The following is a 27,887-nucleotide window of genomic DNA, read 5'->3' on the forward strand; positions in this document are numbered from 1 at the left end:
TAATTACCCTTGTTTTAAACTTCCTTTTTGAACAAAGAATTCTTTACAATATATTGATGTTTGCACCAGTGCCTGTCTCATATGGTACCAGTGCAGTAATGGGCAAAAGGCTGTGCTGCCATTTTATAAAAAAATGCTTGCTCCCCTTCAAATAAAGAAACTCTGCTCTCCTCTGCTGGCAATAATGGTGAATTGACAGGGCAGGACCATCAGGAGGTTCAGGGTCTAGCTCAAACCAGAGCAGCTTTTGGGCTGTAAAATAATTACTAGCTGGCTGATTTGTGGGACTGAATAAATGTGTGGCAGCACAAGAGAAGGAGCAGCAGCCCATGCCTTTTGCTGGCCCTGTGGTGTTGGTGAGGTCAGGTTTTTAACTATTAAATGTTCCCTTTAAGTTGTTAATTTCTATTTTTGCTGTAATCTGGGTTGGAAGTCCTGTTTAATGTTTTTGTGTAGTTCAGTATTCTACAAATCAAAATGATCTGTGCGGTGTTTATAGATGATCCAGATTATTTTGCTACTGATAAATCGGGCTCAAGTTTAACTGCAGAAAATTAATTTTAAAAGTTAATGCATTTGTGTTATAGAAACAGAGTGAAGATGAAAATTAAGCTTTTCTGCTCTGTTCTTCTCCACTAGGATGTTTCAATCTTGATCCTAATAGAGTTTTGGATATCATCCTAGAAGTCTATGAGTGCAGGCCTGAGTATGATGATTTCTTTGTACCACTGATAGAGTCTTACATGTACATGTGTGAACCTCAAACTCTATGCCATATCCTTGGGTTCAAATTCAAATTTTATCAGGTAATGTATTTCCATTATTAATTCTTGGCTTTTGTGGTTGGTGGTAAGAACAGATTTTCTGCAGTTGTTTGGTTTTTGTTTTGTCTTTTCTTTGGGTTTTTTGTTGCTTGTTTGATTTGGGGGTTTTTGGTTTTTTGTTGTTTGGTTGGTCTTTTTGGTGGGGTTTTTTTCACATAGAAATTAGTTTTTAAGTTGTAAAATTCTGGTATTAAAAGCAATAATTTCATTATTTGAGTGGGAGTCTGTTACCATATTTTACAGGAGAATGCTTAATGTTCTCTTAAAAGAGCTGAAAACAATCTTGATACCTTCCACTTGAACTTGTAGAGTTATGTAAGGACTGGCATGAACAAAGAGACTGTACATTTTAAACAGGACTTAGCCCCAGGAGTGAGGAGCATATTTCCAGGGTTGATACTTGATAAAATACTCAGATTTTTTTTTTTTTTTAATGCATAGTTAGGAATTGCATACAAGAACTATAGGGTGTGAAGGTAAAGGTTTTGTTTCTGAAAATACTCAATGTGTATTACAGTAAAGTCTAGTGACTTCGAAGTGATAGCTGTTAAATAACATGGTAACAAGGAGAACTGTGGGTTAATATGTTTCATCTGAACAGAAGTTGGGTGGTTTCTGTTTTATACTCTTCTGCTATGGTCTGATTACTTTTTTCTTATATTTCGATGTTGTCCATTTTAGGATCCAAGTGGTGAGACCCCTTCCTCCTTATACAGAGTTGCTGCTGTCCTTTTGCAACATAATCTCATAGACTTGGAAGATCTTTATGTTCATGTAAGTGACAGTACTACTCTGCTAGATGCCAAAGCTAAGGACATTTTAAAAAAAGAAAATCAGATACTTTATCCTGTTCCTAAATTTTCAAGCTCATTATATTCTGTGTAATACCTGTAAGTGTTCAATATTTAGTGATTCTTAAAATTTTCAGTGCCTTCTTTATGCCACATATTCAAATAAGCACACATTGAAGTATGAATGCTGGTAAACTTTATTTGAATTATCTGTGTAGCATCCTCCAGATTTTCTACCTTCTGGCAGAGTAGGAAGTTGGAGCTAAATGCCTGAGTAACCTTCCTTAAGAATTAGAGCCATCAAGTTCTACTTTACAAGATCAGTTTTTGAGAAACGTGCTAGGACAATCAGCCCCAAACATTGTTCTAGTTTAATAGTAGGGTTATTTTTTAAAAGTGCTTGCAGGTTCCTGAATAGGCCTCTCATGCTCTACAAGAATACTGATCATTTATTAGGTTGAAAGAAGGAAATGAACTTAGGTGTTCACATATAATCAGAGACTTATTTCTTTATAAACTTTATTGCATTCCAGTTTGATGAATAGTTAACAGAATATTGTAGTTATCAAATTATTTTACATTATATAAGAATTTTTAATTTCAGAATATCCATGGATGGTCTTAAGAAATTAAAGATTTAACTCTTCCACTGAAATCAAGGAAAGAGTTATAGTTACATCTGTGGAAGGTTTGGAATGTAGTCCTGCCATTAATTTGTGTGGCATTTCCTAGCCTAAGTCACAATCTGATCAATATTGACTTGCCAATAACTGTCCCTGGCTTCATAGGAGTATTTTGGCTGAAAATGTGTTGGGTGGAGCAAGAGTAGGAGTGCATGTCTCAGATAATTGGTGTGGAGTGAGCAATGTGTGGTGATAAAGCTTGTTTTCAAGAGAATGTTTGTAAGCTTCCAAAACATGCTCAGACTTGGGGTTACAGTTGCCTGTCCAATCTCAGCTCAGACCTGTGCAGGTGTGGGCATGTTTCATTCCAGTCTCAGGCTGAAGGGTCCCTGCAGTCATTTCCAGTGTTCACCTGCATGGTGGTGATTCTCAGTCTCATTCCAGGATCTCTCTGCCAGTCTGTCTCTGCATGTTTGACATGGTGTATTTTTTTAAATCTCTTTTCAGTTCAGGTTTAATTTAACTTGCTATGAAAGTTTCTATTGAATAGCATGTAGGTGTTGAGTCTGGAGGGGTGTTCATTGTATGGCTCCCATAGGAGAGCACTGCTGGGATTATCACTCATATTTAGAATGTTCTCCCCGCCTCTGCCCTCCCTGCCCTTCCAAGCCTGTAAAAACTGTTCTCAGTTAGTGTGTGTATACACACAGCCATACAGAATGCATGCCATCCTAAAGATACAATTTATCCATTGAAATTCCACACTAGCTGCTTCTTGGTGAAGCTTATTTCTGTGAAATGCAGGAGTTCTTTCCTCCTTCAATGATCAGTTTGAGCAAAGAAAAACCAATAAAAATCTTTGGTTTAAACCATTAGAAGAAGAGATGAGTGCATCGAAGAGGTCGTGACTCTGCAGTAAGTTGATTACTTACTTGCAGGGAAAGTGTCATCTTGGTTTCAGGAGCTAAATAGAAGTTTGGCTTTGTCAGAAAAGGAGTTTTTCCTTTGTCTCACAACTTGACCTTTTAATCACTGAGTTTAGGTTTATATTCCTCACCCTGATTATTCTTAAGTCCAAGACTGTGCTGAGGTTTTTTACATACTAGGTACTTTATTTAAGATGGTTTTTAAAGAACATATATAACATGTGTTTAATCCACATTGCTCATAAATGAAAAAATAGGTACACTTTGAATGTTATTTCATTAAAATAAATGTGTAATGAGAGTGTGTTGCTAAGTAGGTTACCTGGTTTTCCTTGGTGATTAAATTTTTCTTCCCTTTAGATGAGCAATATTTTGAATATTCACTTGGATTAAAGGCACTGAGTTGTGTTAATGTTATCACGAATTATGTGTGTTATTGTCACCATAAAGTTGGATGGTAAACTGGAGGGCAGGGGGGTCACAGATGGTTGTGAAGAAGTGGAGTGGTATTATTTCTCATGAGTCCTTGATTTCAGAATGGTCAGCTATTAGTGTAATTCCCAGTTTGGGATGATGGCAGCAAGGAAAAGAAACTGGTGCCCTGAAACACTGTCAGATTAGTAACAAGAAAGGCCAAAGTTCTTCTCCAGGCTCAGGTGATCCACAGTAGGAGTTGGTCACTTCAATTTTGACACATAATGTTCTGTTTTTTACAGCTTCTACCAGGGGATAATGCCATCATTGAGGAACACAAGCGAGAGATAGTGGAAGCTAAACAAATTGTCAGAAAACTTACCATGGTTGTCTTATCATCTGAAAAGACTGAGGAAAAAGAGAAAGAAAAGGAAAAAGAGGAGGAGAAAACAGAAAAGGTGACTGAGTAGCTTTCTTTTCAGTAACATTATTTGAATTACATTAAACAATTGTTTTAGAAGCATATTTATTTAAAAAGCAGTTACGTGCTTCTTGGATGGCTTGTATTAGTCTTCCAGCCACACTTCTGTTATATTGAATGTGCAAAAATGCATGGTTTGGGGTTTGATCTGGATTTCTGTACATAAAATATTCTTGGTTCTATGGCTAATTGATTTCTTGCTTCCCTTTTTGTTGTATTGGCTCCACTAAGTATGCCCCAGCATTTATTCACTTCACAGCCTTTAACAACTGCACTTCTAGGATTCATGATAGTATAATCCTAGTTGATTTCATAAAAATAAGGACCTTATTTCTCTCAATCAAGAATTGGGACATAAAGAAGTGCCAGACTAAGGAATGTTGGTATAATTATCCTGCATTGTAGAAAAAGCTTATAACAGGATTTCTACTTGTAACTGCTCACTGTGCTTTCTTTTAAGCCTATATCTCCATGTGTGTAAATATAACTCTTCATTTAAGTTCCTACTAAGTCAGATTTATGTTGCCCTAGGCCTAATTTGATTTAGTGGGTCCAAGCCTTATTTAAGAAACAAAGTTATTTGATCTCTTAGAGCCTATTCTGTTATCATCTTCATTTGAGTACTTAAATGCTTCTTAAATACCTCATTTAAAACATAAAAAAGAAAAATAAATGCTTGACATATGCATTTTTAAGTTGCATGCTGGAGTGAGGGGAGCGATCCATCAGTCTTAGTGGTTTCTGTTCTTGAATTTCTGTATCCTGCTGTATTCCTTATCAATCTGGTTTGTCTACCTATTCCTACTTCTTCTACACCACCTTGATTCTGGTAATCTCTGACCTTCCTTTCTCCTTTCCTTTTTCTGTCCTGGCTTGAAAAATCTAATTCCATTTTCTTCCCTCAGGCCCCTGATGCAGTTGTTGCCCTCTGACACTCAACTGCAGCCACAGCTGCTGCCAATTTCTTTCACTCACTTGAAATTTCTGATCCCCTCCCTTTTGCTTACACCACATTGCTTTGGCCCACCTTCTCTGCTGTCAGAGGGGGCTGCCCAGAATTTACTGAAGTGTGCTTGTCACCCTCTTCTGATGGAAAAGTAAACTCTTGATGGGACATGGGGAGTGTAGCAAGTAATGTCAGAGGAATTGCATTGCAAGTAATGTCAGAGGAGTTAAGACAGCTTTCATGACTAAGCTTTAGAATTAAGAACTAGGGAATTTTAAGCTTTAGCAGAAACTGTAGCATTTTTCTGAAGGATTAAAATGACAAAGTCTGTGCCTGTGTGATGGGAAAATTAAGCGCTGTACTTAACAGAAACCAATTTCTGTGACTGCACACATTGTTATGCAATGCATGCTGTTTCTTAAAAAACTTGTATCTGTGTTAAAAGTATTTTTGTATGTGCTTAGCTGTGCCCTTCATGGCAGTTAGGGGAGTAACTACATGTGAAAGGTGTTGTCAGCCTAAGTTTAGGCACAATGTATCCAGCACATCATTTAATGTTCTATTTTTGATACAGTATCATGGAATAAATGCCTGCTTAAGGAAAGCAGTGTTTAAAAAGTACTGACCTGACTTTTTTAGATTCACAACGTGCTTATTCTGTGTGGTTAAAATGCATTATCATCTAATGACTTTAATATGAATAATTTAGTCTTGACAAATGTGCTGCCTGCTTTTGCCTTTTAAGGTACATTTGCCATAACTGTGTGATAGGACATGCAGACAGGTCAGAGTGTGGGCAGCAGGAATGGGTTTGACAGCAGTTCCAGACTGACCCCTCTGTGCCAGACATGTCTTGGCTTTTGGAGAGCTCATGTCAGAACATGCTTACCCAAAAGTCAAGCAGTGTGTGAGCTCCATAAGTTCAGCATGAATAGAGACCTGACTTGGTTTTGCTGTACATTTTACCATGTGCTGTGCTGTTTTCTATTTTCAAAACTATCAGAAAAATATTTGCCATTGTTAAAGTTTTAAAAGGAAAAAAAACCCCACTAAAACCATGCAAACTGTAGAAGCAAAGGAGTGTCTGTTTTGTAAGTAATTATTGTTCTTGTCAGTCTGCCTTTTCTGCTTGTGTGGTTTAAATAAAATTATATTTTGCTTTAAAATAATAAAAACATTTTGTCCTACACTTGTAATCTTCCTTCCCTGGGTGTAAACATCATCTTGGACTTGTAGTTACTTACAGCTAGTTTTCCTTACTGTTCGTCACTTAGGAATAGACTTTTACCTTGGGGGCCAGGGAAAACCAATTTATAACAAAATCTATCAATACCATGCCCCTGAAAAAGGGCTTCAAGGCATGACCTTAATTTTAGAGTCCTGTTTCCTCTTATGCCTGTATTGCAAAGGGAATTTTGGAAAAACTTTGTGTAGACTTGTACTCAAGAGTCTCCTAGAATAGGTGCTAATGTGAAACTTATTGTACAGGCACACTAGGATGGAGAAAGAGTTTGAGTGTGGCTTAGCTTTTTTTTTATTCTAATCTGCTTTTGCAAGAGAAGTTTGTGCTTATAAACTCAGAAAAACACACAGCATGAAGGATTCTCAAGTGCTTGCAATGTTCTTAAAATGTCTTGTAAGGAAATAAGCTGCAGTAGATTGTGACAATTTGAAAAAAGACGTGATCAGACATACATCAGACAACTTTATGAATTTCTGTTTTATTTTTAACTTTTTCTTTGATCTAGATGTTAAATTCTACATGGATTGGTTTATAACTTCTTTTGAGGTTTTCTTACTGTCTAAATGTCTAGCTAAATTTTATTTTGCCTATGTTTTTATTACACGGTTGATATACAAGGCTTTTTTCTCTAGCTGTGGATTGCAGCTGCTTAAGGAGAAGTATTAAGGAGACTTTATGAACACGCTTTTTCTTTATTATCTTGCAGCCTCCTGATAATCAAAAACTTGGCTTATTGGAAGCCTTATTAAAAATTGGTGATTGGCACCATGCCCAAAGCATTATGGACCAGATGCCTCCATTTTACTCCACTTCGCACAAGCCGATCGCCATCGCGCTGTGCCAGCTCGTCCACGTCACCATTGAGCCTCTGTACCGCAGGTAGGGGACAGCCACAATGCTGCTGCTGCTGCACAGGGGAAAACAATTTCTTTACAGTCTAATTATAAATACATTTCTAAAGTTTTCTATTTCATGTGAAATGCTGCACATTTTATTTTTCAGAGTTGGTGTACCTAAAGGAGCTAAAGGGTCACCAATTTCCTCTTTGCCAAACAAGAGAGCACCAAAACAAGCAGAGAGCTTTGAGGAATTGAGAAAGGAAGTGTTCAACATGCTTTGTTACCTTGGTCCTCATCTGTCCCACGATCCCATTTTATTCGCAAAAGTAGTGCGCCTTGGAAAAGCATTTATGAAAGAGGTTGGTATGACTCAACAGCTGGTCAAAACATGAAAAGTACCAATTACTCTGATGTCAAAAAATGCTTGTCTTGCCAATTGTGTGATATTCAAATGCTAAAACAGAAGGTCTTGACTAAGGACAAACTTGGAGAATCTTGCGTTAATTTTTGATCAATTGTATGATCTATAAACATCTTTATGAGCAACTTAAGGCACTTTAGATTTGTAACCTCTGATGTTTAGTGATATCTAATTTCCTATTATGGTATTAATATTTTATTATCTGTGTGTGTATAATTAAAAAAACCAACAGACATATGGTACTGATGTCTGGAAGTTGTTCTACATTATTACAGCAACAATGTAATCAGCAAGGATTGATAACCTAATACACACGCAGTACAAATAATTTCAGCTTTCTGTTCCAGCTGTTAGGTTACTTGGGAAACAGGGGATGTTGCATCCTTTTACTTTTTTTTCCCCCTGTTCTGCCTAGTTAAAATGCTGCTGGTATTGATCTTGTGTCAGTGACAAATCTTTAGATGCTGCTGAGTTTGATGTGGAAATCATTTCAAGTTGCCAACTTCAGAAATTAACTGGTCTCTTGAGATGGGTTACTGTCTTTTGACCATGTGTGTCTATTTTGTTCAAAAGAGCAGATTTTGTCAAGAGAATTTATTCTTGTTAGGTTCCAAGATGCTGTGATAGGGTTAGAGATCTACAATAACTTTGGTTCCCATGCAGTCTTTGTAATAAAATCAGAGAACCTTCAACTATTTCCCTGCTTCCATATTTCTGTATAATTTCTTGGCATCTTCTCGTCCAGAATGGTAAGATTTCCCAGTAGTAAATACTCTGATTTCATAGCATGCTCATTTCTTGCTGGCCAGTGAGAAGACTGATATCACCTCAGTGATAACTGCACTGTCAGTGCAAAATAGCTAAGTGGGAAATTATAATTTTAAGGTACTAATGCATTTTATTGCTGTCAGCAGACTGTTAGGACTACTTTGTAATTGAAATATTGAAGGTTTGTGAGAAAGCCCTGATTCTGAGGATATGTACACTGGAATGCAGATTACATGGTTATAGGAATCTCTTGTGCAGGTTTACTGTAAATATTCTTATGACAGTTTAATGTATTTCTGACAAGAATGAGCAACATTTTAGCTATTTGCTCTAGGTTGGAACTGTGAAGAAATTCGTCAGTGACAGAGTGGTTAAGGTAACATAGGGAAAGTTATTTTTAATGCATTGTTGCCATCAGCATGTTCTAGTTGTGAAATTACATTTAACACACAGTAGAAATACTTGTAACTGAAGGTAATTTGACTCTAAGTTAACCCATATAGTAGTTAAAAAGTTAGACTACTAACACTGCACTGCAGCTTTCATGCTAAAGTGTACCTTTAAAATAATTGTGCACTTACTGGTGTGATAGCTTAATATGCTTTTCATGGTGAGTGGAGCAAGCAGAGGGAAAAAGTAATTTAATAACGAAGACTAAAGGCTTAAAAGGGTGTTAGAGAGGAAGATGGGGAGATAATCTATGGCTGTTGGTAACTGCATTGGAAATCCTCAGATTTTTTAGGTAGAAGGTGAATGCTTAGGCAATTTTTTTCCTCTCCAGTAAGAAAATTCAGTATTTCACATGTAATAGCAAGTTTCCTTGTAGCTCTAGCTGTTATTTCTTTTTGGACAAAATTGTACAAAGCCCCTCTATAAGTAAGGAATGTGTTTCATCCATGCATTTGAATTTCTATTTAAAAATACTTTAATGCTGGCAGATATGGCAGTTTAAACATTTAAGAGATGCTTGGCCCTTCAGGTTTATGCTTTTGCTGAGATAGCTCTTTTCTGAAACTCTGTTACATTAACTCTGCTACAATTAACATGGTTGTCTTTGTTATAGTTTCAGTCAGATGGAAGCAAACAGGAAGATAAAGAGAAAATGGTGAGTTTTGGGGGAAGGTGTTTTTATGCAAGATTGTAGTGGTGACCAAATGTGCATTTTATTTCTTATTTGCTTGGAATCAGCTGGAAATCCTCCAGCTATTTATTCTATAAATACACTTCGTGGTGGGGAAAAGCATAGAGAAGACAAATTGGAAGTAAGAGAGGACTTTATTGGTACAATGATTTTTTCTTTAATTGCTTAATTTATTTACTTCAGAATTTTCGAATTTATTATCAAGATTGTTCACAATGAAATTGTAGGTGTTCAGTAGAAATCCAACTTGCAAAAACAAGAATTTGGGTTTTTTTAGTCAGTAAGTTGGTTTTCAGTATGAAGTTTCTGCAGTTTTCATTGTTACTTGTTCCTCTTTCTCACTTATCCTGATTTCCCAAATCATTGCAAAGAAAATCCCTTCTGGGTTTTGTGTTTTGTTTTGGTTGTTTTTCACTGCTGCTATAGTTATTCTAAAATAGCTCAGCAGAAAAGAGGACTGTTTAAGAAAGGTTGAGGGTGGTAGGATACTGAAAAAATGGAAATTGGAAATATGTCTTGTGAACATGTATAACGCCTTTGGGCTTTTATCTGAAATTTTGAAAATTGAAGTGAAGGTGGGGAATACCTCAATACATTGAAAGCTGTTGCCAAAATGAATTTTTTCCTGTGTTGCACTTCATGCAAGTCCATACAATATCTTTTTTTTAATGGTACGTTTGATTCAAAAATGAATGCAACCTGCTGATGATTTCAGCAGCTTTGTTCTAGTATCTTATATAGGCAGATAAAATATTGACAGTAAATTATTTACTGAATATTTATGATGGGAGTTATTGCTAGATACTATTTAGATTTTTGTTCTGGAAATCTTAATCTTGTAGTGTATTTTTTTTTAATCAAATTTTCCATTTGTGCATCTGCACACTGCATGTATAACACTGCTTCTGAGGCACGTCCTGATATTTCCTTTTGTCTTTATCCCAGGAAACACTGTTCAGCTGTTTGTTGAGCATTACTGATCAAGTCTTGCTTCCATCTCTTTCCTTGATGGACTGCAATGCATGCATGTCTGAGGAATTATGGGGAATGTTCAAAACCTTTCCATACCAGTACCGGTGAGTGGAATGATTTGTTTCCATCCTTTGGAATGTGCTGCTGAGTTGTCTGTTCTGAAATTCCTTGTCCTGTGAAACATTTCCAGGTACCGCCTCTATGGGCAGTGGAAGAATGAAACGTACAACAGTCACCCACTGCTTGTGAAAGTTAAAGCCCAAACCATAGATAGAGCCAAATACATCATGAAGTAAGTAGTCAATTCCCATAAATAATTATAAACTGTAGTACAGTCTATTGCATATCACCAGCTGGAGAAAAAAAGGCTTGACAAATACATTCTCTGTCTAATGACTTAGTAATTTCCCAAATAGTTCTTGTTCATAAAGCATTTAATGTATTGTGGTTAGAAACCATCAAATAAGCAAGAATACAGACAAATTTGTCGCCAATAAGGGTATATAATCTCTGAAAAATGTCCCATTAAATGACTTAAAACCTTTTCCATGGGTAAAGTTTTTGATAAATTTCTTTGCTATGAAATGTACAAGTACTACATATTTCCTCTAGGTGTGGAGACTCTCCTCCAGAGTCTCAAGAATTGTCATGTTCTCTGTAAATTTGAATGTATGGCAGTGAGGTGAAACAGAATGATTTATTCTCACCCTCAAGTGGGCTCACAGCAATTCCAGATTTACCTCACATTTGATGTCGCTGTCAAGTGAATTAGGTTCTCCATTTGCCAAAAGCAGATGGTGTGGTGTTAAAATGTGGATAATCAGAACCCTTCCATATAGGCAAGACAGTGTTTCTGGATAAAAGTCTCTGCACTCAGAGCTGTGAAAGCTGGGAACAGCTGTTTTGATTCCCTACTGACTTGCTGCATACACCATAAACTTTCCCCCTTCCCTGTACAATGGATTTCAGTTGTGCAGGTGAACCACAGTGCTGTCAGCTGTTGAAGGTCAACAGCTGTGTGTGTAATGTACTGTCAACTTCAGCTTTCAGGTTGAGCTCAGATCTTCAGTAGGAAATGCTGTGGAGCTGTAACACACAGAAATAAATATTGTTTTTCAATGTACCAAATGCAACAAAAAATGATCTGTGGCTAAGTTAAATTTCCAGGAGCAACTAACAGCATCACATGGTAGTTTGGTGTATATGCTACAGGTTTCACTGACAACTTTGGAAAGCAAAATGTTGGAAGTTGAAGCTAGAATATGGTCCATAGTAACAGAGGGACAGCTGGACTGGTTGTACTGTCTGCATCTTGGAGGATTTCTCTATTTCCAGTTCTCAACAGATTAGCATTTCTATTCTGAGGTGTCTTAAAAACACATTTGCTAGCAAGAATTTAGTTTCTGAGACTTACAAAGATGTTTCTTCACTGAAACTGACCTGTTGTTTTAATGTTTTTCTAGCTTATCTTTTGTAATAAACTATGTCCTCTTTTACAGGCGTTTAACTAAGGAAAATGTGAAACCCTCTGGAAGACAAATTGGGAAGCTCAGCCACAGCAATCCTACAATTTTATTTGATTATGTATGTAGCTACATGTATTTAATGCTATTTCATCTTGTCAACAGATAATTGAAGCTCAGAAAGGGGCCTGCAGTTCTAATTTCATTATTTTTTAATTTTGATGCAAATTTTAAAACTTAGTAGTTTTTAATAGTGCACATAGTAACATACTAAATATGACTTAATAATACTTAGTGACATATTAAATGTGGAAACATTTCTTGAATAACCAACTGCAGAAAAAAATTAATTTGAGATAGCAGAGATGGTTCTCAGGTACAGGGATTGCTGATCACATTATGCAGAATGCAAAATCAGGTAAAGTTGCTCTGACAGCTGTCTATGAGTGGAGAAAGATCAGATTCTTCCATTTAGAGGAAAACTTAAAGCCTGAAATAAAACTTAAAGTCTGAAATACACTTATGAAGTTGGGAAGGATTTTTAAGATTGCTTAGTGCTACAGAGTGCTGGAGAGGTGTAGAAATGTGTTGATGGGCCTCCACCTTATTCACAAATGTGACCTAAGAGTATGGATTAACCTGTTTTTACATGGTACTTGAAGAAATTACTGCTGCAGTGTACACACATCTGTGTCATGTACCAAGGAGAACATCCTAGAACTTGATTGATGCAGTTTACTTGTAGTCTTTCATGACCTAGCTTCATGGTGTTGGGGTTTTTTTAAATAGTCTTTTATTACTGTATGTAGCAGCAGGAAATCTTGCTGCTAAGGTTTAGCATTCCTAAGGAATATTAGGAAAAAATGTTTTTGTTATTTTATTTGCTGATAATTGGGAAGAGAAATGATAAGGAATTGTTTTTACATGTTAGAGACATGTTTCACTGGTATCCTTAAGGTACTAGCTAGGTTAATGAGCTTGCCTATTTACTTTGACAGTTGTTTAGGACCTTTGAAAAAATTATTTTTAAGCATGTTTTCTGTAGGTTTTGAAGACAAGTATTGTTAAATGCTTTTGTTGTGTGAAAGATAAGGAATACTGTCCCTGTTCAGTTGAATGTCTGTTGTAACTTGCAGATTTTATCACAAATACAAAAATATGATAACTTGATAACTCCGGTTGTTGATTCGCTGAAATACCTCACTTCCCTGAACTATGATGTCTTGGCATGTATCCTTTGATTTAAATTACTGCATCACTTATTGATAAAGCTGCAATTGTAGCCAGATTGAATATGTTATCTGTGAGTAAATATTGCCTCTATTTTCTCTTCTTGCTGCTTTTTGCTGGAAATTTCAGTGAAGTTTACAAATACCTTTGCACTTGTAGTGGATTATGGAACCCTCTCTATTATTCTTTCACATTATGAAAATTCTTCTTTGTTTTTCCTACTTTCAATCTTGAAGACATAGTGATCTTGTAAATAGTGAGGTAAATTCTGCTTTTAGGTTACTATTTCATGGTTTTATTTTTTCAAACCATAGTTATGTTAATGATTGCTGTACTTATATATTATGTTCATATATTACAAAAGCCAGAAAAGCAAGTCCCTGTAACTTTTGTGTTTGTAAGTTAAGGAAGAATATTCTCTTTAACTCCATTAAAGATTGTATCATTGAAGCATTGGCAAACCCTGAGAAGGAGAGAATGAAGCATGATGACACTACAATCTCAAGCTGGCTGCAGAGTTAGTATTCTGGTTTTATTTATTACAATAATGTTTAAAATATTTCACCTCCCCCATGATCTATTCAACCATTGATCATTATGATCAATATTTCGCTTGCACCTACTGGCTAATATTTTAAGCAAAATGGAGAGCTGTCAAGTTTAATCAATAGGAATTTTTTTCCCTTTTGTGTTCCAGAAATGCATGTATTGCTAAGATGCCATATGCAGTTGGTTAATGTTTGTTTAATAAGCAGGTGCAGTCATAGCTGTTTCTCTTTGCCTCAGGTCTGGCAAGTTTTTGTGGTGCCGTTTTCCGAAAATACCCAATTGAACTGGCAGGCCTCCTGCAGTATGTAGCCAACCAGCTGAAAGCTGGCAAAAGGCAAGTATTGCACAATGGATCCTTATAAACTCAGTTTCTATGAAGTGTTATTTAGGTGTTTGCTGATACACAGGCACTCAGTGTAGTTGTTGCTCTAGTAGTGACAAACTCCATTCAGAGCACTGGGAAGGTTAAATAGCAGAAAGAAAGAATGATATACTCTTTAGTACATTACTTTTCCTCTAATTGTATAGCTGTGACATTCTTGAAGCAGTGATTTTTCATCTTTAACTTATTTTAAAAGTTTTATTAACACCTAACCAGATAGGGGAAAAAACCTTCCAGTGTGTTATTTCATCATATACATTACTGTACATTATTTAAAAAATAAGTGTCCATTATATAAAGCAGTGTGACTGTTATAGTTTGTTTTTCTTTTCTCATAATGTCTTCTCTGCAGGGATGGCTCTTAACATTTTAATATTATTTAAATACTTTATCCAGTTTATTTAGTGGTAATTGAATTGCTTCTTCATGTGACAGTGTCAATCATAACTCAAAACAAGGTTTCCAATTAGACTTTTCCTCTTGTCTTTCCATTGTCATCCATTAGTATTATTGTTTCATTTACTTTTTTGATTTTAGTTTTATCACATAGGTGAGTATCAGGCTTTTTCTATTAGGAATCCCCATATGGTTACTGAAAGGCATCTTACCAATGGTGATAACACAGCATGTTATTTTAGGGTAGTTATTTTGAGAAATGTAGTTTTTTCCCCTTCCCTGCAATGTAGACATTCAGTCTCACATGCTCCTCTGTCCCTACATTTTGTTCTGATGATGGCAATCACATTGAGCTACAGAGGAAGGGTAAGTAATGTTTATTGTCTTTCCTCAAAATCACAACTGTAAGTATTTTGGGGAAAAAAAAGTCAGTGTAGTACTTGGGATCATAAAATTAAATGGATTTACTGGTATGGCCAGTTTCATAGGACTGCAGTATTCAGGTATTGGAGCTTATGCTGATATTGCACAGTTCCTACACAGAAACATACTTATGGTTGGAACAGCAAACAAAAATATAAGCCATATGAATTATTTAAAGATGAATCTTTGCTTTGGAAGGCATGGGTAAATGATTTTATAAGTTAGTCACACAAATTTCTGAAGTTAACTGGAAAACATTGCTGCTTTGTGTGATTGGGATACAATTAACTATACTTCTGTTGAGGAAAGTCATTGTCCTTATGGAGTTCAGAGCAGGAAGTGAAACCTTATCTCTGGGCAGGGTGATTATTGGAGTGTTTTATGTATTCTGTGTTTCAAGTATAAATAGGATGTTTTCCATGTTTCCAAGTAACCTCTCCAGACTAACTTTGCCAGTGCATTTCTAAGGCTGTGTACTATTCTAGAAACCCTTAACAAAATACAAAATACTCATGAAATAACTGTGTAGCTACAGTTTGAGACGTGGAAAGCAACAAAAAGAGGCAATAGACTTTGATTAATCTGCCGATACTTAATAGCACCACATTCCCTACCGTGTTCAAATCCAACTGTTGAATGACTGCATTGCTTTTAAGTACTAGCTTTTTACTTGCAATTAAGAAATCCTTCTGCTTGGCATACCAGTTTCTTCTTGAAAATAGAATGAAAATGTTGTTTAACATGCATTGTGGTGCTGCTTTGTAATATATATTGAATGTCATAGCTCCTGGTTGTTAAACAAATTGTCTTGTTTTTACTCCACTTTCCTGTTTTCTTTGCAGCTTTGATTTGCTTATTTTAAAAGAGGTGGTGCAGAAAATGGCAGGGATAGAAATTACTGAAGAAATGACCATGGAGCAGTTGGAAGCCATGACTGGTGGAGAGCAGCTGAAAGCTGAGGTGTGTTTGTGTTAAATTTAATAATAATTATTGCTTTTTTTTTGGTGGTTCTAAAGACTCTGGTTCAAGAACTCTGGCAGCACAGCTGAGAAAGGTGTGTGCTTTATCAGAGCTGCCCCCTTTTGAGTTTAGAGGCCTTGAGACAGGCAGCCAAGGCAGTGTAGATGTGAACTTCAGTTCTTGTGCATCACAGCATCTCATATTCAGGAGAGTGTTACATGGCAGATCTGTGAATTCCAGCAGCCACTGAGCTTGGATGTGCTGCAGTCCTGCTGGCTCAGCCCTGCTCAGGGGGAGCAGCAAAAAGTGATTAAAGCAGGCAAGACTGGTTTGTTGCTGATTCTTCTACACATACATTGCAGTACAGGATCCAGGGAGTTTTACTGCTGCACTGGAAACTATTGCTGTTAATTCATCAGTATTTCTGCAGTCAGCTCACACAATTCCATTCCTGATGCACTGATTTCCAGCTTGGGTAACTTTTTCTGTCCTCTGCAGGGTGGATACTTTGGCCAAATCAGGAATACAAAGAAATCATCTCAGAGATTAAAAGATGCATTATTGGACCATGATCTTGCCCTCCCACTGTGCCTGCTTATGGCTCAGCAGAGAAATGGTGTTGTCTTTCAAGAAGGAGGGGAAAAACATCTGAAGCTGGTGGGAAAACTGTATGATCAGGCAAGTGAAAACATCTATTTATGAGATCCCCTTCTTTCTGTTAACTTCTACTGTATCAGCACAATATGTGAGGATTCAGCACATAAGTAACAACATTATATATGAGAATCTAGTACAATACAAGTACATAGGATTTTTAAAACTAATTGCAGGATTGCTCTATTAAAATATATAGGTGTATTAAAAGTGTATTATATTTACAAGTGACCTCTCAGTAAAAGAGCAAAGCATCCTTCGTCATAAAAAGTTAAATTCTTATTTTTTAAGTGTCCATTGTGTTTTTCTAATCTTACTTTGGTAGTGAAACTTCCTTTTTTTTTAAAGATAATTCTGTTGCTGCCTTAGGCAGTAGGAACTAATTGCATTCCATTCTGGTAGAATAGAATGCTCTTGAGTTCTGCTGGCTTTTCTAGATGGAATTTTTTTATTCTATTGTTCTTCACCAGTGAGAAATTTTTTGCTCTACTATTTGGTGTTAGCAATTTTAACAAGAAACAAAAAGGGAAAAAAGGCAGACTTTGAAGCTCTCCCTAACTTAATTGTTGAACAAAATAATAATGTTTGCTAACTTTTTATATTTTTTACTTTGTAGTGCCATGATACCCTGGTACAGTTTGGTGGGTTTTTAGCATCCAATCTAAGCACAGAGGATTACATTAAGCGAGTGCCTTCTATTGATGTTCTCTGTAATGAGTTTCACACACCCCATGATGCTGCATTTTTCCTCTCAAGACCCATGTATGCACACCACATTTCAGTGAGTACAACTCTTCCATTTGTCTGCTTCTAGTGCTGCTTTGCTACCTGTTAGCAGTACAGGTGGCAGGTTCCAGATGAAGTTTGTTGGCTAAATAAAACTTGCAAAGTTTTTTTAGTAGAGTTAGAAATAGAAGCTGTGGGCTGGAACAGGTTGTCCTTAATCTTCTTAGGAAATGTGGCCCATGTGTCAACTTTCACACAATTGAAAGGAGTCATAGCTGATGAACTCACTTCTTTGGATGTCTGGGGTTATCAGTAGGAATTCTCTCCCTCCCTGTTCCCTCAAAGGTGTAAGTTCTTCTGCAGGTGTTTTAGATGGATTTTTGCTGTGGAGGAAAGTGTTGCAGCTGCCAAATAGTGTGCTATCTGAGGAAGTGTCAGAAATGAATTTGTTCCTGCATCTAAAAGTTCAATAAGGAGAGCAGTTTTTACTTGGTGTAGCATAATGTGTTACTATAACAAGAGGTAGCAGCATCAGTGAAGAAAGATAAACCCATCCAGTGAGGATGAAGACTTAAAGTTCTGTATGAGGTTCTTCAGTGTTTTATGCACTGACATTTCACAAGTAAATGTTGTATAGAAAAGTTTTAGAGAAAAGTTAAATGATATTATTAAGTTTAATTTTTGTATTAAATGATATTATTAAGTTTAATTTTTGTATATATAGATTACAGTTTTAATTTATTTCTTTATCCACAGTCAAAGTATGATGAACTAAAAAAAGCTGAGAAGGGAAATAAACAGCAGCACAAAGTGCACAAATACATTACATCTTGTGAGTTGGTGATGGCTCCTGTTCATGAAGCTGTGATTTCTCTGCACCTCCCTAAAGTCTGGGATGACATCAGCCCTCAGTTTTATGCTACATTCTGGTCTTTAACAATGTATGACCTTGCTGTGCCACACAGCAGCTATGACAGAGAAGTCAATAAACTTAAAGTCCAGATGAAAGCCATAGATGACAATCAGGAAATGGTATGTTGATATAATTTTGTGGTCCAATTTAAACTTTCTAGCCTTGAAAGAGTTTCTTTTCATGAAGTATTACGTTAAGCTTGTTTAGATCTGGGAAGTTTTGTCACCTGATTCATCCATTCTGATTTGCCACATTAACATAATTGGGATTGACTTTGCTTCATAACTCCCATGTTTAAAGTACTAGTGACTCCACTAAGTGAAAATTACTGGAAAAGTTTCAGAAAGCAGTATCTTTTTCAGACACCTGTGTCCATGGTTTGTCTGTGCACTGTTAACTATAGCCAGTGTTCATAAAATCAGTTGATTGTTAGAGCAGAACATTTTTGACTGAAAAGTTTTTGAAGTATTCTTTAGTATTACCAGGAACTCATTGCTCTTGTCTATAGCAAGTTTAGGTATAATACTAAATGAGTTATGCTGACATTTTATAGCCTCCAAATAAAAAGAAAAAAGAAAAAGAACGTTGCACAGCTCTGCAGGACAAGCTCCTTGAAGAGGAGAAGAAGCAGTTGGAGCATGTGCAGAGGGTTCTACAGAGACTGAAACTAGAGAAAGATAACTGGCTTCTGGCAAGTAAGTGTCTCTAAGGGAAATGATGTTGATGTTTTTGTAGTTGTTAGAACTTCCTTGCATAATACTCTTAATGTTTATTTGAAAATTTTATTTTTTGTATGTTGAGGTCTGTTACAGCAAAGTAAAATTTTAGCTAGAATGTAATGTGTCTTTGCAAATGCTGAGTGATTGGTTTTCATGGAGAAGTTTTTTGTTTCTTGTGATGTCAAGACCTTTTAAATTTTGCCCTAATTTAGAAAATAAGTTAGAGATTGAACAATTCATTGGAAACTTGTAATTCCAAGCTGGCTTGTACTTGCTAACTGCAGTTAGAATGCTGCTAAATTAATATATTTGCTACAGGACAAAAAATAGGCATGTAAAGTCTCAATGGTTCGTTTAAGTTAATTTACTTTGAGTCCTGTGATTTAGGAGCAACATGCCAGGGTTTGGGTGGTGGCATGAACTCTGTTCCAATGACAAGATAAGTGTTGTGCCAGCCTAACAGTCCCATGCAGTGAAACAGCATGCACATGTTTCATAGAGCACATATGCAGCAAGCAGAATCAAGTTTTTTCTCCTACAAAACATCTGTAATGTTTCATGTTGCTTGTGAACTCTGCTGGTATGGTTAATCTGAAATGTTTTTCTCTGGTCAGTTTTCTTCTCTGGATGAACTTTGAGTTTGTAACTGGAAGTAGTAGTTCGTCTGTCCCAAGAAGCCTAGCATAATCCAGTGGAAAAGAGTTTTGTTGTCCAACTCATGTAAGATCCATCCAACTGGTTTCATGAAGAAACACTGTTCCCTCTAAGTATTTAATGTACTGTAGCAAACGAACTACAAGAAATTACTGGATGAAAAGTTACTGCCTGATTAAAACTTGGTCTAGAGGTGACTTGGTAAATTTGTCTACTTCAAGAAGCACCAAAAAAAGTGTGTAGAAAATAATTTACATAGGTACACATGTAACTCTTTGTGGGGTACTGGGAATAGCTTATTGTTGGCTCTTGTGCTTGGGCTTCAGGTGAGGGGTTTCCCAGCATTGAATCCAGAGGCAAGCTTACTATTTCAGCAGTTTGCCCATTAAAATAAATAATCTGTAATTGCACTACATGAGGAACTAGAAAAGCACATCCACTCTAGTAGTGGGGTTATTATTATTTTTTAAATTATTGACATTTAATTTATTTAAGACTGGCCTCCTGTCCAGACTTTCGATAGAGTGTACCTTTGAGAACAGGGTCATTTTTGGCAGGGTAACCTGGTAGCTTTAGCAGTTGGAGAGTACATCTTCAACTGGCTGTTGACTTGCTTTGTACACTTCTGAAGCAACACACACTTTCCTATGAACTGTGATTCCCTTGATAGATTTTTTTTTCTTTTTTTTAGGCATCAAATGTTTGTTATAATTTTGAGGGGTAGATACTAAAGTTAAAGTCAACATCAAGTTTTAACAGTCCTTTCTTGAGCAAGCTTTATTCCTCAAGCATTGCAAAATTGAAGCAATAAACCCCTGGGTATTACAACTTGGGGCCTGTGCAAAAGCCACCAGCGGCCCTTGTGAGGATCATGACTGTTCTTCCTTTGAAGGCATTCACTTGCAGTCTTTAGTTCTGTACTTCCCTCTGACCGTGCCTTCACACTGTACATTCCTCTCAGCTTGTTTTTATGCTCCTTGTTGCCATGGGACCAGTTTGGGTATGTGTTATGCTTTGAGTTTGCCAACCTGTAGTTGGTCAAACAGAAATGGGTGACTCTTGAACTTGATACAGTGCAGTCTTTTACTCTGTGGTAGAATGAAACTTTCACAAAATGTGTGTGTATTGGGGTGGTGGTTTATTGAAGGCTATTCTTTAAATTCTTCTATGTGTTTGATTAATTGGAAAAATGATTGTTAATGGATTCTATAGAGGCACCATGTTCTTCAGTTTAGAAGGAGGCCAAACTAAAAGTCAGCCCCATGTAGAAAGATGAAAGAAGGTGTTCTAGGGAAATAGCAGGTGGTGTTTGCTTTGCTGCTGTGCACAATTTGAGCAGGTGAAGTTTACTAAAGCTTTCCTATAACCTGTTTTTAGCCCCATTGTGTGAAAGAAGAATTTTGCCAATAAGAAATTGGCACGTCCACCCTGCTATTCTATCCCCACCCTCAAACAGTTGCACTTCTATTGACTTTTTCTGATCAATGCCAAGGATGTGTCTGAAATCAAACACCAGAGTATGGATCTGACATACTGAACTTGGGAAGAGAGTAGTTGAATGATAAACATTAATTGGCTTTATTTTTCTTTCCTTTTTTCCCTTTTCAACTTCTGTTTTTTTGAAGAATCTACCAAAAATGAGACTATCACCAAATTTTTACAGTTGTGTATATTTCCTCGCTGCATTTTCTCGGCAATTGATGCAGTTTACTGTGCTCACTTTGTTGAACTGGTGCATCAGCAGAAAACACCCAATTTCTCCACACTTCTCTGCTATGACCGAGTAAGTAGCTACAATTGTGTGTGTAATTTCATCATTACCACTGCAAACATCCCAAAGTAGAGTCTCCCCTGCCTCCCAAAATAGGTAAACAAGGTCCTGTGACAATCAGAGGTTCACTTTTGTACTTCACATCTTCTGATTAAAGCTTTCTTAAAGCTTCAGTGGTTTATTCATTTTAGCTGTGTGTTCCCTTCTGTGGAGCCAATTTTCTGATGCTTGTCCCCCACCAGCAACATCCTTGGGACCCTTCTGACCCTGGAAATGGTGCTACAGACAGCGGGCTTGTTTGTGTCGCTGCACCTGCTCTGATTTCATGTGTCCAAAAGGGCATTTCTACTCAAGTAGCCCTATCTGATGGACCTGTGTGGGCCAAGAAAAAAAAAACAACACTTTTGCATCAGCTTGGCTGGATGTTTACTTCTACCAGCTCAAATCATTATTAATTTGAAAATAAAACACTTATGGCAGCAAAGACACTTGAACTATCAGTGTGGCAGCAGCAGCTGTATGCTTGGATTCTGGGCGAAGTGTGAAGGACCAGCACTTAGGAAACAAACAATGTTTTATAAGCAGTCTCTGTTGTATTTAAAAAACAGCCTAATGGTGGTTTAGATGGGAGAAATTTATAATTTTTGTTGGGTTTTATGCTTTTGTAATTCAGTAATGTCATAGTAATGTTTTTTTGCTCTGTTCACAGGTTTTCTCTGATATTATATATACAGTTGCAAGTTGCACAGAAAATGAAGCCAGTAGATATGGCAGGTTTTTGTGCTGTATGCTGGAGACTGTGACCAGGTGGCACAGTGACAGAGTCATATATGAAAAGGTATAGGAATTGAATAAAATGAGTTTGCTCATTAGAGTATGTACTAACAATTTGTGTAGTTCAGCCCAGTAAAAATGGATTTAGTGTAACTTAGATTTAAAAACAGCATGATTGGATTTTTCTGATGGTATAATCATAAAATTGACTTGTATTTTACTATAATTCATGTAGTTTTGGTAGAAGTAATTTTGTATGGTATTAAAAATATAATTAAATTATATTAATAATGTATTTTTCTATTATAATATATATTAATATATATTATATAAATACCATTTAACTATAATATTAATTAATAATATAATTTGCTTAAAAAACCCTTTCCATTTGTGATTTTCACATAGCTTACCTTGAAGATAATTTAGGGAGCATATGGAAACTCTCCTAATACTCCTTGCACCAGCTAGTTAAATTATGAATAATCTTTTCTCTCACCCACAACTAAAATTTCAACATAAATTAGCTTAAAAAAAAAAGTCTTTTAAAGTGTGATTGTGTCTTGTTCTTTAGAGTTTAGGGTTTAGAATTACTGGCTTTGTTTCCCAAAAAATAACTTTTTCCTATTTGTTGATGTGCATGTAGGAATGTGGCAACTATCCAGGCTTCCTAACTATATTACGAGCAACGGGATTTGACGGTGGAAATAAGGCTGATCAGTTGGATTATGAGAATTTTAGACATGTGGTACACAAATGGCACTATAAATTAACTAAGGTAAATAGAGATACCAATAAACCTTACGTTTTTTGAATGCTTTAAAAATATCCCCCAGCTTCATTAGATTTAATTTGTGTTTTAGGCTTCTGTGCACTGTCTGGAAACAGGTGAATATACACATATCAGAAACATCCTGATTGTGCTGACCAAAATCCTTCCATGGTATCCAAAAGTGCTGAACCTGGGTCAAGCCTTGGAAAGAAGAGTACACAAGATATGTCAGGAAGAGAAAGAGAAGAGACCTGATCTATATGCATTGGCTATGGGGTAACAACAACTTATTTAAGAAAGTGGTTAAAAGTGGATCATGAAAGGCATCTAAAGACTCGGAACTGTTACAGTCCTAACATTTGATTTTTACCTTATCACAGAAGATTTCGCTATCCTGCATCTCGGTGCTGGCAGTGTGAATGAAAACATTCATTTTGTGCTGGATGATCACTAATTTCCTTTGCAAGACTCTAGGAAAACCCTTAAAATAGTAAAGATTTCTACTCACAAGAGCATAGCTTAATTTTAGAAAAATAATATAGCAGCAAGGAGATAGGAGGGATAGTAACAGGAAGAAAGCCAAGGGCTATTGCTGCAAGACTGTTTAGATATTGAAAGTGCATATGATTCTAAAATGCTTAGTTACATGTTACATCTTCCAGTGGTGAATGTGGAATCATCCTTGTGTGCCTGAGGGGCAGTTCAGGCTGCCCTAACAGTTTGAAGTTTTGTCAGCAGTCAGTTTGTTCTGTGTGTTTGACCAGGGGTGTGTGTGTGTGGTGGTGAGGAAGAGGGTGTGGAGGTAGGGCTGCTTCTGTGTCTAGTGGGTTTGTTTGTTTTTCTTTTTCTTTTGAGCTCATCAATATAGGGGGAAGAAACTGTGTATCAGTTAGGAAAAACTGTGAAATAAATAACAGATGAACTGTTAGATTAGATCCACATTTAAGATTCAACCCATGTTTTGCTTTGTGTTTGTGCATATTTAACAATCTGTGCGACTTGCAGCTATTCTGGACAGTTGAAAAGTAGGAAGCCTTTCATGATACCTGAAAATGAATTTCACCACAAAGACCCACCTGCCAGGAATGCTGTACCTGCAACAGTACAAAATGGGCCAGGTGGTGCTGGGATGCCTACGTCTCTCACAATAAATACAGTTAGACTGGAAGAGGGCACTACTGAGGAGACTGGTAAACACAACTATGATTATTATATATTTATTTTTTAATAGAATTTTTCTGACATTACAGGCTTCTCTCAAAATTTGCCTCATTAAGCTAAAAAGAAAGAGATATAAATGTGATGCTAAATGGTATCAGTGTGTGTTCTTTATTTTTACTTGGTTTTGGGGGAGAGGATCTGCTGCCTATTTTAGCTGTTAGCTATGCATGACCTGACATGAATATGCTCAGCTACTTGTTGTATTTTTACCAGTAGGTTATAGATTAATTTGTTGAAATAGAGCTGTTCTTTCTTTCTTTAAGCAGATAAACTAAAGGAGAAGTCTCAGGGTGTGGTGAAAGTTATTAATAAAACTGTCAACGCTACACCGAAGGTGACGACAAGCAATGGAAACAGTGCATCTAATAGGTGAGAAAAACTATTCTGTCACATTCTATTTTCTTCCTTCCAAGCCACAGAAATACACTTGGAAATGACTTGCCTTTTCATTTTACTTCTGGGTTTTGTGTAAATAGTTTCCATTTCTTTAAAGTTTAAAAAATGACATTATTTCTTTCAAAATATGCAGTTTTATTGATAAATACATTTCATTTTAGCTACAAAAGATAAATGAGAACATTTCCTTGTTGCTGTTCTGATAAAGAACTGTACATCTTACAGTGTCTGCTCCAGGAAATTCTGTCAAACATTCAGAAGTAAAACTTCTGTGATAAAGCTAGAGCTCTGTTTTGTATCTATGCTAATTGGCCATTTTATTTTTGATGCAGCAAAATTATTAAAGAGAAAGATGATAAAGAAAAAAGCGGGAAGGAAAAAGATAAAGAAAAGAAAGACAAGACTCCAGCTGCCACTCCGGAGATGAAGGCACTTGGGAAAGATGGGAAAGATAAACCGAAGGAAGAACGGGCAAACAAAGAGGAGAAAGCAAGAGAGATCAAGGAGAAAACGCCAAAATCTGACAAAGAGAAGGAAAAGGTGAAGAAAGAAGAAAAAGCTTCAAAAGAAGAAAAGTCCAAGACGGTTGTTACCATCATTGAGTCAAAGTCAACTGCAGAAAAGGAGAGAGAAAAGGAGCCATCCAGAGAAAGAGATCTAGCAAAGGAAATGAAATCCAAGGAAAATGCTAAAGGAGGAGAAAAGGTGCCAGTAGCTGGGTCCTTGAAGTCACCTGTTCCCCGATCAGAAACATCAGAATCTGAAAGGGGTAAGTTTAGTAAGATTATTTAGTTTCTGTTCTTATCTAGGAAAATAGAATATGTCACTTGAAAATCACTGAATGGCAAAAAATGCTAGAGAAGTTGAAGAGAATCATTACATAATAAGTAAGATTTTGGCACTGGCATTTCAATACAGTCAATAGCTAAGGGAGGTGGTCAGAATATCTCCAAAAGGCAAACTATGGGAATGTGTGAACTTCACACATCTCCAGTGAATGCTTGTTCTCCCAAAGCTTGCCATTTTTTTAATGCAAGTGTAAATGTTCTTCTATTGAAATATGTTAGTATAACTTTGACCATGCAAGTTTTGCAAAAGTGTAATGCAAAAACTTTGTGTGTACTTTGAGAGATTCATGACAACCTTTGAATTGGAAGAAAACAAGGAAAGTGAAAGATAGGCCTTTGCATCGATGGGCCTTTGCATCCTTAAAGGATTTGCTCGCTCTTAATTTAAGAGGGGACCAATAAAGCTTTCTGTATCCTTCTTAAGTTATTATTTGAGGTTGATGTGGAATTTTATATTTGTTCTGCTTAGGGCAAACACCATAAAGGAGGGCTATAATGCTTTTCATAGGGTTCACCTGTTCAGGGTCTTCATAGAAATCCTGAAATTCAGATGCTGACTTCTATAAAATGGAAGTTTGGAGTGAGCATAATTTTGCAGCAGTTTGTTCATGTCACGATTCTGCTGCAAACTTTCATAAAGATGGTCAACGTGTGCTGCTAACTCTAGGTAGCTTAAGGAAAACAAAATTCTCATAGTGGTAAGAAATCTAGCTGTAATTATGTTGGTACTTCAGAAAGTTATATTATTTGATTCTCAGACTCTTTGAACTATTTTAATAATGCTATTGTTCTGTTCTTTCCTCAGAACAAAAACGCCGCAAAGTTGATACACATTCTTCTCCGTCACATTCCTCAACAGTAAAGGTTAGTATAGCCTGAGGAAGGCAGCACCCATGTTAGGCTCACGAGTTTGGGATGCCAGTATTCGACTTCCTTCAAGTTTTGTGCCAAGTATACACTGGAACCACTGGAGGTTTTATGTTGCATTAGAAAATGCATTCCTTTTCTTTATTGGCGGACTGTCTTTTTTTCTATAAAAATATTTTTTAATTAACCAAAATAATGCTTCAAGGACCTAGCACAAATTTTGTAAAATAGTGTTTGGAAATTTCAAGAGAATTTTTACACAGAAGTGCCTCATTGCTTTAAGCAGTCAGTTTTTTTGGAGTGCAATGGTAGCTACAAGCAAACGAGTCTTTGCAACAGAGTGGAGCATATTTTTCTGCACTTCTTTGAAGAATCTATAGCACTGAAGATTCCTGGATGATACGGGATGTACGATACCTCTGAATTCATCAGGCTTCTTGATGAGCATCATACCGATATGTGCCTTCTAAGGAGGAGTCTTGAAAGGAGTTCCATTTTAAAGTCTCCTTGGTGATCAGTTCTCCTGTAGTTGTGTATATTCAGTGCGCATGCAGCTTCTGTTGTACCTTCCCTTCGAGGTTTGTTTATTTCCAATGGGTTCCCACCATGTTGAGCCCTGCGTTACGATAAAACCAGATGTGGCCACCAAGCCTCCTACCCAGCAAAGAGAAACCCCAAGCACTCAAGCGCAGCACAAAACCATGGGCGTAGCCTACTTGAAGACTCAGGGTAGCCATTCCTTGCTCCATATTTTATTATTTCTAAACCATCTATGTTCATGGAATCTTTGAATTTGCAGTACGTTGAACATTTAAAACTGTAAGTTACCAATACTTCATCAAGAGCACTGTGATGGATTATGTGGGTCTTTAAACTTCACCATCTTACCAACTTTAGAACAAGCTCTTCTCTTTTTTCTTTTTTTTTTTCAAAGTACATCTTTTTCTATGTAAGATTTACTTGAAATATTTAACTTAATTTTGGAGAATTCAAATAGCTTTTACTAGTTTTGAGGAAACAGGTGACAGTGATAACTACTCAATTATGACATTTTTTATAAATAGCAGCATAAGGTCATTCTAGAGTGACTTCTACCACATTTAACTGAAAGTGGAGAAGATACAGGTTTACAAGTATTTTAAACCTGTTTCACCTCTTGTTCAGCTAAATTTAGAGTTGACTACTTTTTCTTTGTATTTTTGTCTAGCCAGGAGAGTGTGTTTTCACTGTTTTAGGAAGAATTAGATGTAGACTTATTTTATAGTTTATTTAATAGCAAAGTCTAGAGAATAGATAAGGACTGTCTTTTCCCCCCCCACTTTCTTTTTAAAAAGTATTTCAGTTTCTAGCTTTATTCAAAGTATGGTATTAACATAAGATTTATTCCAGAAGGAGTAGCTGTTTTTTGTTTCAAGGGCACGGCCGTGCTTCCCAAAGTCCCTCTGGTTTCTGAAAACTATTCCAGCTCACGTGTCATCTCCGTTCATTTTCTACAGGACAACCTCAACGAACTCAAGGAATCTTCAGCAAAGGTTTGAATCTTTTAGAAACCAGCCAAGTTTATTTTCATGTTTTGTTGCAGAGAGGTTATCTTTTGCTCTTGTGGCAAACTCCCATCAGAAATTCAAATTCCATTTCAGTAAATACTAGCGTAGTAATAGAGGGATGGAGTTTTTTGTCCTGCTGTGTAAATCCTCTGTACAAGAGAGATGATTGATAATGTAAAAGCAACATAACAAAAATCCCCTGAATTTACCTTTCTGTCAATATTTTGAAGAGA

The 27,887-nt window shown here is 36.5% G+C and overlaps 1 protein-coding gene across 6 annotated transcripts in view; it reads left to right on the top strand.

The window, feature by feature from the left end:
* THOC2 (THO complex subunit 2) overlaps nt 1–27,887 on the top strand; it is a 47,902-nt gene that overhangs the window by 12,010 nt on the left and 8,005 nt on the right. The window contains exons 8-34 of one of the 6 annotated variants that reach the window (XR_010029752.1): nt 640–806; nt 1,506–1,598; nt 3,881–4,036; nt 6,955–7,127; nt 7,251–7,446; nt 8,611–8,652; nt 9,340–9,381; nt 10,363–10,493; nt 10,580–10,681; nt 11,889–11,973; nt 12,989–13,082; nt 13,519–13,599; nt 13,869–13,965; nt 15,675–15,792; nt 16,291–16,470; nt 17,063–17,227; nt 17,929–18,204; nt 18,639–18,780; nt 21,084–21,241; nt 21,939–22,067; nt 22,650–22,781; nt 22,867–23,051; nt 23,781–23,965; nt 24,260–24,365; nt 24,725–25,161; nt 26,046–26,836; nt 27,604–27,639. Coding sequence is in view for 4 of the 6 variants with exons in the window: in XM_063170597.1 (XP_063026667.1) it covers nt 640–806; nt 1,506–1,598; nt 3,881–4,036; nt 6,955–7,127; nt 7,251–7,446; nt 8,611–8,652; nt 9,340–9,381; nt 10,363–10,493; nt 10,580–10,681; nt 11,889–11,973; nt 12,989–13,082; nt 13,519–13,599; nt 13,869–13,965; nt 15,675–15,792; nt 16,291–16,470; nt 17,063–17,227; nt 17,929–18,204; nt 18,639–18,780; nt 21,084–21,241; nt 21,939–22,067; nt 22,650–22,781; nt 22,867–23,051; nt 23,781–23,965; nt 24,260–24,365; nt 24,725–25,161; nt 26,046–26,104; nt 27,604–27,639 (3,767 nt within the window). In the remaining 2 variants the exon portion in view is untranslated. Of the gene's footprint in view, nt 1–639; nt 807–1,505; nt 1,599–3,880; nt 4,037–6,954; nt 7,128–7,250; nt 7,447–8,610; nt 8,653–9,339; nt 9,382–10,362; nt 10,494–10,579; nt 10,682–11,888; nt 11,974–12,988; nt 13,083–13,518; nt 13,600–13,868; nt 13,966–15,674; nt 15,793–16,290; nt 16,471–17,062; nt 17,228–17,928; nt 18,205–18,638; nt 18,781–21,083; nt 21,242–21,938; nt 22,068–22,649; nt 22,782–22,866; nt 23,052–23,780; nt 23,966–24,259; nt 24,366–24,724; nt 25,162–26,045; nt 26,927–27,603; nt 27,640–27,887 lie in introns of all 6 variants that reach the window. The other 5 variants (XR_010029751.1, XM_063170597.1, XM_063170599.1 and 2 more) reach the window with 5 other exon arrangements.

The sequence above is a fragment of the Melospiza melodia genome, chromosome 16 (genome assembly GCF_035770615.1).
Source record: "Melospiza melodia melodia isolate bMelMel2 chromosome 16, bMelMel2.pri, whole genome shotgun sequence".
Lineage (NCBI taxonomy): Eukaryota > Metazoa > Chordata > Aves > Passeriformes > Passerellidae > Melospiza > Melospiza melodia.